The sequence below is a fragment of the Culex pipiens genome, chromosome 3 (assembly GCF_016801865.2).
Source record: "Culex pipiens pallens isolate TS chromosome 3, TS_CPP_V2, whole genome shotgun sequence".
In the NCBI taxonomy this organism is placed as follows: domain Eukaryota; kingdom Metazoa; phylum Arthropoda; class Insecta; order Diptera; family Culicidae; genus Culex; species Culex pipiens.
The window spans coordinates 169,615,920-169,626,836 of NC_068939.1; the positions used below are offsets into that span (position 1 = coordinate 169,615,920).

General features: G+C 42.5%; 2 protein-coding genes and 1 long non-coding RNA gene across 3 annotated transcripts; 2 read left to right on the forward strand and 1 right to left on the reverse strand.

The window, feature by feature from the left end:
• Positions 1-994: 994 nt before the first annotated feature.
• On the reverse strand, positions 995-2,433 carry LOC120417641 (uncharacterized). The gene is made up of 3 exons (XM_039579753.2): positions 1,967-2,433; positions 1,293-1,630; positions 995-1,231 (listed from the first exon to the last, which is right to left on the reverse strand). Exons 1-3 carry the CDS (start codon positions 2,352-2,354, stop codon positions 995-997), a joined length of 963 nt encoding a protein of 320 aa, XP_039435687.1. The 5' UTR covers positions 2,355-2,433.
• On the forward strand, positions 2,422-4,221 carry LOC120417645 (uncharacterized). Its single transcript, XM_039579763.1, has 4 exons — positions 2,422-2,516; positions 2,569-2,818; positions 2,881-3,083; positions 4,191-4,221. The coding sequence occupies exons 1-4, from the start codon at positions 2,422-2,424 to the stop codon at positions 4,219-4,221; spliced, it is 579 nt and encodes a 192-aa protein (XP_039435697.1).
• A 2,086-nt stretch (positions 4,222-6,307) lies between these two features.
• On the forward strand, positions 6,308-10,672 carry LOC120417665 (uncharacterized). Its single transcript, XR_005605495.2, has 2 exons — positions 6,308-10,350; positions 10,437-10,672. It is a non-coding gene; the product is annotated as an uncharacterized LOC120417665 (long non-coding RNA).
• The last annotated feature ends 245 nt before the right edge of the window (positions 10,673-10,917 follow it).

The following is a 10,917-nucleotide window of genomic DNA, read 5'->3' on the forward strand; positions in this document are numbered from 1 at the left end:
TCTACCGGCTGCTCAACACGGCCTACTCAGTGTGCATTTTTTCAAGCATTTCGTTCAAATTGATTGAAATCAGATCGTTCTTAAACCAACCTTAAAATGATTGATCTCTCAACCGATGCAGATCAGCTCTCAAATTGAAATGTCGGACAAAACTAAAAGAAAAAAGATTCAATCCTTGATGATTTATGGCGGTCCACGCCGAACTGCAACACGGGATGAAGATCTCCCATAGCTTCGAACGTGCACCCGACTGGGTGTCAACTTGCGCCACGTGAGAAGGTGTTATCCCGAGGTTGCGAAAATTCGCGAATTTTGCAGTTCCAACGCGATGATTAACGAGGCCGCAAATGTTGCGTTTGGAACTACCCGAACGTTGCGTCGACAATGAGGAAGATTGATTGATTCCGAGGAGTGTTTTTTTTTTGGAATTGTAATGGGATTATCCATAAACCACGTGGACACTTTTTTGGGAATCTGTAACCCCCCCCCCCTCGTGGACAATTCTCCATACAAAAAAAAACTTTTTTGTATGGATCGTGGACAATCGCCATACCCCCCCCCCCCCCCGCCTAAAGTGTCCACGTGGTTTATGGATGGTCCCAATGACAGAACGACTGTAATTAAGATAACCAAATTTACATAGTGTTTACATCCTTATCGAGTTGGTATGAAATTGTTGCTAGAAGTTTTGTTGGACCAGCAACTTCATTCGGAAAAATGGGAAGTTTGTGATATCTGAGAAACTGAAAACAAAGTTGTTGCTCGGCCTAAGGCCCTAATCTACAGTGCTTTTTATTGTGTACATCAAATAAATTTCTTAACTCTTAACTTAACTTAACTTCTCACTACACTAGCTTTGATAGGTTTTCTAACATTTACTTTATATTTTATACAATTTATTTAGTTTAATCACATCTTCAATTAAAATTTATCTTAGGATTTCATCAAATTATTTACAAAAGTTATTCTTCAAACAACTGATCTTACGACACGCTTAGACGAAATCCCTGAAAAACGTGTACATTGAGTAGGCCATGTTGAGCAGCTCGTAGAACCGATCCTGGGTGAACTCGAAAAAGCCGTAGCAGTTCAAACGCAAGGGTTGCTGCGCCACGACCATCACGTTCAGCATCGTCGCTCGAACGGAGCGGTACTCCTCCTGGAACTGCTCTTCCCATTCGAGCTTCTCCGGCCAGTCCAGGTTGTACACTTCCCAGCCGATGGATTCGTGCTGTTTTTTTTTTTAGATTTGTGTACATTCTCAGTAATTAGATTTTTTTAACGTTACTTACCGACTCCGTCAGCAGGCTAACTGTTCTAGTCAAGGTTCCACATTCGAAGGCAACCCAAACACAGTAGTAGAGTGTATTCAATGAAAATACCGTGATGTTCTTCATCTGAGACACGTAGATGGCACCACTGGACAGGCTCATCACCGTTGAGTAGTACACGATCAAGAAGGTGGCATTCAAAAACGGCCGAATTCGGTTCAGCATAGCTAGGAACTCGATGTGCAGCTGCACGCAGTCACCGAACTCTTCCTGGACGAACTTCCAGAAGAAGCGTTTCTTCATCAAATCGTGCTGTCGCGAGTTGCCCGGTTCCAATTCGAGCTGTCGTTGAACCCGTGTTTCGGTGTTGTCGAAAACAACTGAAAATGCTTGGGCAAGCACCCTCAGCTCACTCATCAGTCCGTTCAGGATCGTGTAGGAAAACAGATAAACGAATACGGTGTTGACTCCTACTCCGTATAATGCCAAAGAAATAGCCTTTTGGTACAGTTTTTGAACAACTGGGCCAAATTGTTTGGTAAAGGTCATTTTCAAAAAATGATGATCCGAATTATCAACGGGCAGATTACTTGTGATAACGGTCAGAATGACTATTGTTGAAATAAAAACAATTTTTCGTATGTGATAAAACGCTTCACTGCGAATTCCAAGCGAGCGCTGGAGATTTTTCCCAAACTTGCGTCGATTCACGTAACGCTGCACCTCCATAAACGAGTCGTAGTGCCGGAGGATGAGCATCATTCGCAGTATCGTAATCCCAGTTGCGACCGTTGCCTGCACGCAGCTCAGTACAATTTCCAGCTTCGCATGATTTCGCACCGCCACAAAAGTGTTCCAATAAATTAAGAGCACCGGAAGGCAGCTCACCAACCGGTAAGCGTTCCACCAGCGTCTGATTCTAACGTTTGTCGAGTTCAGTCGAGCACCCGCGATCGCCATCAGGAAATCCTGCCCGAAGAAGAAGTCCGTCGAGTAGTTAAAGTCCCTGGTCAGCGCACGGTAGTAGGCCGTGGCCCGCGACTTGCACCGACTCCAGAGCCTGCTACGAGCGAGAGCTTCCATTTCGTTCGCGGTTCCGGAAAGAACTGAGATTTGGCGCACCCTCGGTTGGCAAAACAAACACTTCGTGATGACGCACTCGGCAGAGATTTATAATTCAGCGGTCTTGGGAACCGAGACCAACTGTCACCGAACGTTCTGGAGGATTGATTTGAAGGACGTTTGGTTACGTGTACCTTAAGTGCACTTGCACTAAATTCTCTCAAGGACCATGTAGGGCAAAGTTCGGTGACTGCGTGCAGCTGCACATCGAGTTCCTAGCTATGCTGAACCGAATTCGACCGTTTTTGAATGCCACCTTCTTGATCGTGTACTACTCAACGGTGATGAGCCTGTCCAGTGGTGCCATCTACGTGTCTCAGATGAAGACCATCACGGTATTTTCGTTAATTACACTCTACTACTGTGTTTGGATTTCCTTCGAATGTGCCACCTTGTCGAGGGCGGTTAGCATTCTAACGGATACGGTAAGTTTGACATTTACGTAGTTAAAAACTTGAAATTAAAAAAAAATATCATGAAAAATCAGCACGAATCCATCGGCTGGGAAGTGTACAACCTGGACTGGCCCGAAAAGCTCGAATGGGATGAACAGTTCCAGGAGGAGTACCGCTCCGTTCGAGCGACGATGCTGAACGTGATGGTCGTGGCGCAGCAACCCTTGGGTTTGAACTGCTTTGGCTTCTTCGAGTTCACCCAGGATCGGTTCTACGAGCTGCTCAACATGGCATGGTACACGTTTTTCAGGGATTTTGTTTGAGAAAATCAAGTGAATGGTTGATCTGATGAGCAAAGGCCACTAATTGTATATATACATAAGTTTAAAGTGTTTAAATTACCATCGACCACAGTAATTGTCAAATTCTTGTAAATAAATCAAAATACAGTTGAATGATTTGTACACTCAAAAAAATGAGTTCGCGTAAACGTGAACAGAGTTCATGCCAACGGGAACCAGGAAGAAAACTGTTCACTTTCATGGTGCAATGCACTATAAAAGTTGAACAGTTTTCTTCCTGGTTCCCGGTGGCATGAACTCTGTTCACGTTTACGCGAACTCCTTTTTTTAGTGTAAGTATGTACATAAATAGTGAACTCATTAATATGAATGCTTGATTCGATTATCAAATAAACGCACTCTAGATTAGGGCCATAGGCCGGATAAAATGTTTTTTTCCTTTCAATTATATATCACAGCAATTGAAGTAATAGTCCTTAAACTATTATTCCTTGAAAGTCTAACCTTTCATTTGCGTCAATATGCGTGAAACAGCAAAAAGTTATGATTTTTTGAACAATGTGTTTTTTTGATCGAAAATCGACGAAAACTGCCATTTTTCGGACCACCCTAACTCGGCGTAGGTCATCCTGATGGCCAAACAAAAAAAAAAATGCGGGTACAGTGAAACCTCGCATATCCGGCTATCCGGATATGATCTGAGGTCAAAAACCACCGACCATTGTCTTGTTACGGCGGTAGACCCATCGGCCGTAACTTCCGGAAGTTCTTGGACAACTTTAAACATCTCAACAGGAACAATATAGTATCTGTGGATGACTTAGAACATCTCAGCATATCAAATTCTTAGTTCTGGGACATCCTGAAGCTACGCGAGCATGAAATCTAGGATGGAAATCGCCTACCTCATTCTACACGGAGAAAAAAGAGTTCCCAAAATCGTGAACAAGCGTTCATGAAAATGGGAACCACGAACAAAGTGTTCAAATTTCATGGTACGTTTTTTAAAATCGTACCATGGAATTTGAACACTTTGTTCGAGGTTCCCATTTTCATGAACGCTTGTTCACGATTTTGGGAACTCTTTTTTCTCCGTGTAGTACGGCGGTGAACACATTGGCCTTAACTTAAGGAAGTTTCGGATGACCTAGAACATCGTAAACCATGTTAATTTGGTGTAGCCATATAACCGACTTTATACACGGAGAAAAAAGAGTTCCCAAAATCGTGAACAAGCGTTCATGAAAATGGGAACGTCGAACAAAGTGTTCAAATCCCATGGTACGAGTTTGAAAAACGTACCAAGAAAATTGAACACTATGTTCGTGGTTCCCATTTTCATGAACGCTTGTTCTCGATTTTGGGAACTCTTTTTTCTCCGTGTAACGATTCCAAAACATTATAAATTTGCATAGTTAAGATGATTTTTTTATAAAAATATAGCCCATGTAATTCGTTGCTGATTTGTTAGGATTTTTTTTTTTAAATAAAAAGTTTTTTTGCAGCACCCCTTTTGGGCGGACTTTTTTGTTGTTACCTTTTGGTTCCTTGGATTAGCCATGGATAATTTCACAGTGTAATAAACAGGGCAGCTACCACCACGCGGCGCCACCGTTTTGATTGAGAAAATGATACAGGTTTTTCAGACGAGTTTCAATCCCGTGCATATAGCCAAAATCTCATAAGCCCTGCACCTCGCATATGCAACTCATGCGACTTAACCGAATCAGGTGGAATGACTCGTATATGCACAGTTGCATATGCGAGGTTTGACTGTATAATTATTTCGGCCAAGGAACCTAATCGGACAACCTTTTTTTTCGAATCTTGCTGTTTTCGTGGGGAATTGCGGTATGAATGTTTATAAATTTGAACTTACACATACGTTCCATTTAACGATTCTTTTGAGAAAGTTTGGCTAGGTTTTTTTGGTGGAAATCATCAAACTTTCACAAAAAAAATAAAAAAATCCGAGATTGGTAGTTGAGGTTTTGCAAAATGACTGTTTTTCAAATGTAGGCGGCGCCACTTGTTTAGAACCGTATGCCTTTTTGCCGGGTTGAAGATAAAAATCGATTATGAAACTTGTGGCAAAGGATGGGAAATTTTGCTTTAGCTTTGAAATGATGTTTTTTTAAAGAACTTGAAATTTCGGTCCCGCAAAAAATTTTGAACTTTTTCATTGAAAACCATGTTTTGGAACACTTAAAACTACTGTGGGAATTTATGGGCCAGCCATACTGGCCAGCCCTTGATGAGGGTGGTGATATTGAATGATGTGAACTCTGCCGATGCTCAGAACTAACTGCTTTTATTTTACTTGTAACTTACGTTTCTAGAGTCGGTTCTCTACCTGCTACCCGAGAACCGACTTCTAACCCTAAATGTCGGCGGGAGTCCTAATCCCACGCCGACGCTAGACGAACCGTAATAAAACTTTATTACGGTTACATCCTGCATTTCCAAGCCACATGCTCATGCGCATCGTCTACACGCATTAAGTGCGTGTAGCGAAGGACGATACAAAACAGAGACCCAACGGTCGTTCTGTTTAGCATGTAACTTGGGAATGTAGTGGTGGTGATTACCACATCACTCACCCCTATAAACAAAAAAAAAAGTCTTTTACTTTTTTTTCTACTTTGATACCAAATGTTGTTAAACGAATCTGTTCTGATTGTCTTCAAAAAGAAGAAGAAAGATAGAAAAGACTCAGAGCAAGCCTTGAACATAACTTGGCTCTGAAGTCCCCTCTCCCCCATGATTTAGGTATAGAAAAAACTACAAATAATTGAGATCCGAAATCATTTTCTTTATCTATACTGAGCCATTTGTTTATGAAAGTTTTGCCTCAACAAAATATCATTTAACATTTTAGGTCAGTTTTTTCTTGACTAGGACACCATCGTGCGAAAGCTCAGGGACCTTTTATTATAAGGTGTGTCTGCATTTTTTGCCAGGATTTTACCTGATCGCACAACCCGCCTGTCGAATACTACTCTCGTACATTGACGATTAGTTAAACAAAATAAGGACATTGGTCTTACGCATTTTCAGGCGAGATTTACTCGTCCATGATTTGTTGCCATGCCTAATTATTAATGAAAAATTGATTTCGGGAAACAAACAAAAAAAAATAGTAAAACATAAAGTTGCTTTTTAAGTACAACCAGAACGATTACATTTGTAAAAAGAATTTACTTGTGCTACTTGTCAGAGTCTAGCCCCTGGTAGTAGGACAACACAGTGAGAACAGATCAACTATAGTTGTCATCAAGGTTGGGGTATGTCTGAGTTAGAGTGTAAGTCGGACGGACGCACGGGTGGTGGCGGCAATAAACGAAATTATTAGCCGCCAGTGATATCTTTTATTTATTATCCGTCTCGTCTCCCGGCCAAGACTCTACATTGGCGACGAGGAGAAACTAAAAAAGTGATTGAGTAGTGCTAGTTTTAAGCCGCAGGATTGGATCAAATTTGGTAAGGTGTTGTGTATTTTTTTTTCGTTGGCCGGAAGAGGAGGAGAGGCTAACACAAGGAGAGAGAGAGAGAGAAGTGTGTGTGTGTGTGGGTGTGAGAATGCGTATTGAATGTCTGTGAAACAAGGATACTACAAACGTAGGTGAGAGTCACTAAGGACACTAATATTGCGGTAGGTTGAAACCGGGTTTTTTCTGGACTTTTTGTGGAGGTTCGAAAGCCGCACCTCGGCAAACTTTCCGTACAGCGCTTCCACTGTAGACTTTTTGGTGTTTACCAACTGTACCGTGACGGGGATTCACGCAATTTGTGTTGTTGTGTGGTTGATGGTGCTACCCAAATTGGAGTGGTGGCACATTCGACGAAATTGATTAATTTTTGGGTAACTATCGACGGCAATGCATTTGGGAGTGTTTCTTATCTGATTGCTGATGTTAAGGTCGTATTTCGTGGCTGTCCATTTGTCATGAAGCATTATTTATTTTTAAGTGTTAGTCTTTTATTTTTGTTGGTGTTAGTTTTTATTTCCGGCAGCTGTAACCGGCGCGGTCATTCGCTTCGCTGCCCAGTTTCTATTAGTTTTGTTCGATTTCTAAGAACTCAGTTAATTATATTTTAGAATCAAGTTGAAATATAGCAGAATCTTGTTTAACGTGGAGATAAGTTAATCGTTGTGAGGATGTTTTGATTGGATGAACAGACTTTAACATTTTGGGTTAGGTGAAGTAATGATGGTTAAGTCATTAAAATAAGTAGTATTGGTTGAGTCTGTAGTTTAGCTGTAACGAGAAGTGACCAATACATTTTGACGATTACAGAGGTTTAACTCAGTCACGAAATACTTTACTGCGCTGATTCTGTCAGCATACTGCTAGAAAAGTGACACATTTCAGCTAGAATGATGTTAGAATGTTCAGCTTTGTTAGAACCCTGATAAAAAGTCGTAGAGGATCATGTATTGCTTTGTGAAACTTCATAGAGTTATCTACATATACATATACTGCGGTTGAGGTTAAATTTTGTACCGGCCAGAAAAAGAACTAAACTCTATTAGGTGACACGCAAGGGTAAAATTGAAATGTGACCAAAGGATATTTACTAGTTTATTCAATGAACTGACATTACTGTTAACGAAGGAAAATTAAGTGATCGTGTGGCAAGAGAATGATGAGGTGCTATGTGAGTGATTAAAGCAGAGTATCAATCGATAAAACGAATGGATAATAAGTGTAGTGCTTATATTATAATGAGATTGCTGTCTATAGACTACATCAAAAATAGGGGAGGCTTAGTGCCGGGGGATGGCTAAGTGCCGGTGGGATGGCTTAGTGCCGGGGGATGGCTTAGTGCCGGTGGGATGGCTTAGTGCCGGGGGATGGCTTAGTGCCGATGGGATGGCTTAGTGCCGATGGGATGGCTTAGTGCCGGAGGATGGCTTAGTGCCGGGGGATGGCTTAGTGCCGGGGGAGGCTTAGTGCCGGGGGAGGTTTAGTGCCGGAGGATGGCTTAGTGCCGGAGGATGGCTTAGTGCCGGGGGATGGCTTAGTGCCGATGGGATGGCTTAGTGCCGGAGGATGGCTTAGTCCCGGAGGATGGCTTAGTGCTGGGGGAGGCACTAGGTGGGATGGCTTGTGAACGTCCACTAATGCCTGGTGGAGAGATGGCTTGTGGATGTTCACTGGGAAGCCTGGTAAAGATGAGGCTCGTAGATGTTCGCTCATGCCTGGCGTAGAGATGGCTTGTGAATGTCTACTGTAAGGCCTGATGTGGGAGAAGCTTGTGAACGTTCGCTAATGCCTGGTGGAGAGATGGATTGTGGATGTTCACTGGGAAGCCTGGTAAAGAGGAGGCTTGTAGATGTTCGCTCATGCCTGGCGTAGAGATGGCTTGTGAATGTCTACTGTAAGGCCTGATGTGGGAGAGGATTGTGAACGTTCGCTAATGCCTGGTAGAGAGATGGCTTGTGAATGTTCACTGGGAAGCCTGGTAAAGAGGAGGCTTGTAGATGTTCGCTCATGCCTGGCGTAGAGATGGCTTGTGAATGTCTACTGTAAGGCCTATTGTGGGAGAAGCTTGTGAACGTTCGCTAATGCCTGGTGGAGAGATGGCTTGTGGATGTTCACTGGGAAGCCTGGTAAAGAGGAGGCTTGTAGATGTTCGCTCATGCCTGGCGTAGAGATGGCTTGTGAATGACTACTGTAAGGCCTGATGTGGGAGAAGCTTGTGAACGTTCGCTAATGCCTGGTGGAGAGATGGCTTGTGAATGTTCACTGGGAAGCCTGGTAAAGAGGAGGCTTGTAGATGTTCGCTCATGCCTGGCGTAGAGATGGCTTGTGAATGACTACTGTAAGGCCTAATGTGGGAGAAGATTGTGAACGTCCGCTAATGCCTGGTGGAGAGATGGCTTGTGGATGTTCACTGGAAAGTCTGGTGAAGATGAGGCTTGTAGATTTTCGTCCATGCCTGGCGTATAGATGGCTGGTGAGTATCTACTATAAAGCCTGAGGGGGAAGGGACTTGTTGAGGTCCACTAAATGCCTAGCGGATAGACGTCTGTTCACTGTAAAGGTTTGGAAAAAGAGTGGACTTAGTGTGTGTACACAACGTATCAAACTAGGACAAGTGCCGATTATACATAAGATGAGTGGTTAAATTAAAGGAAGATAGTGTGCGTGACATGAAAATAATCAAGTGTTCTGTATCGTTGATTGGAGATACCAAAATCGCAGCAATGAGAAGAATTTGACAAACAAAAGTGTTTGCATTGAATTGAGTTACTAGAAAGGAAGATATTTTCGAAAAATGAGACAAAAGAGTGCAGACGGTAGAAATACAAGCAAATGTGCAGATTGGTACCAAAAATGGAATGAACAAGTGATGTCGATAAAGGAACTATTGTTTTGCTGTATACCGAAGAAGATTCATTGAATGCTCGGTTCCAAAGAAGGCGAGTTCTTTACAACATAGTTTGAGCGGCTAGGTGGAATATAAGTCAACGTTTTAGCTTCGGGCATGAGCTCTAGTGATCTTATTTTATGTTTTCGAGAAAATATTCCTGAATCCCGACAGACATTAGTTCTAGGGGTTAATCACTTCGTATATACTGCATACACGCATAATAATCACACAATATGCTTAGGCTATCCGGAACCCGTGGTGTAGGGGTAAGCGTGATTGCCTCTCATCCAGTCGGCCTGGGTTCGATCCCAGAAGGTTCCGGTGGCATTTTTTGAGACGAGATTTGCTGATCGCGGTTTTCGTCGAACGGAGAAGTAAATGTTGGCCCGGTCTAACCTAGAAGTAAGGTCGATATCTCAGTCCAGGTATAGGAGTCGTCCACCTGGGTCCTGTCTCGGTGGAGTCGTTAGGCATTTGTACTACCAATCCAAAGGTCGTCAGTTCGAATTCCGGGGTGGATGGAAGCTAAGGCGTAAAAAGAGGTTTGCAATTGCCTCAACAATCATGCCTTCGGACACTTAGTTTCTAGTAGGAATCTCGCAATCGAGAACGCCGAGGCAATGCTTAAGAGTGAATAATTTTGATTTTTTTTATGCCTAGGCTGCATGCCGTATAAACTCTAATATTGGCATCACATTGGTTCAACATTAGCAGTGATTTGCCTTTTGCAGGGGTTTGGCTTATATGGACTATAAGCGTTGGTTATCAGCGGCTTTAAAAAAAATGTTTTTATTTGATAGATTGATGGAGGGGGCATCTGGCGGGAGAGCGGTTGGGACTCCACGACCTAGACGTTTTGGATGTGATCAGGAATTAACAATGGTTGGCATGACTACATGGAAAGAGGGAGTATACAAATGACGTTTTGGAGCTAAATGACTTCTGACCATTTTTCTTATGTGTTTCAGACATACGAATCAATATCGTCGATTGAAGGAGGAGCAAACATCAACCGTTCACAAATATTATGGAATAATAATAATTTTAATATTTTGATGTCAATACAAAAAGAATAAAATCCACCTTTGCGTTCAGATCCAGGTAGTGTTAGGATGATTGTATATTCAGATCGAGATTCAGATTTAAATGTAAAATAAGTATTACGTCAAACACTATTCTGAAGTAAGGGGGGGATGTCAGAGTCTAGCCCCTGGTAGTAGGACAACACAGTGAGAACAGATCAACTATAGTTGTCATCAAGGTTGGGGTATGTCTGAGTTAGAGTGTAAGTCGGACGGACGCACGGGTGGTGGCGGCAATAAACGAAATTATTAGCCGCCAGTGATATCTTTTATTTATTATCCGTCTCGTCTCCCGGCCAAGACTCTACACTACTTGCTTCTAAATTTCATATTTAATTGAAGACCAATGCAAGAATTGCTTTTTCTA

Excerpts from the sequence above, each read along its gene's own strand:
- LOC120417641 (XM_039579753.2), bottom strand. The coding sequence starts at position 2,354 with ATGGAAGCTCTCGCTCGTAGCAGGCTCTGGAGTCGGTGCAAGTCGCGG. Across the intron at positions 1,631-1,966 it reads TTACGTGAATCGACGCAAGT|CACGGGTTCAACGACAGCTC; the intron begins TTGGGAAAAATC and ends ACAACACCGAAA. Across the intron at positions 1,232-1,292 it reads TTAGCCTGCTGACGGAGTCG|CACGAATCCATCGGCTGGGA; the intron begins GTAAGTAACGTT and ends AAAAAAAAACAG.
- LOC120417645 (XM_039579763.1), top strand. The coding sequence starts at position 2,422 with ATGACGCACTCGGCAGAGATTTATAATTCAGCGGTCTTGGGAACCGAG. Across the intron at positions 2,819-2,880 it reads TTAGCATTCTAACGGATACG|CACGAATCCATCGGCTGGGA; the intron begins GTAAGTTTGACA and ends ATGAAAAATCAG. Across the intron at positions 3,084-4,190 it reads GAGCTGCTCAACATGGCATG|TACGGCGGTGAACACATTGG; the intron begins GTACACGTTTTT and ends TTCTCCGTGTAG.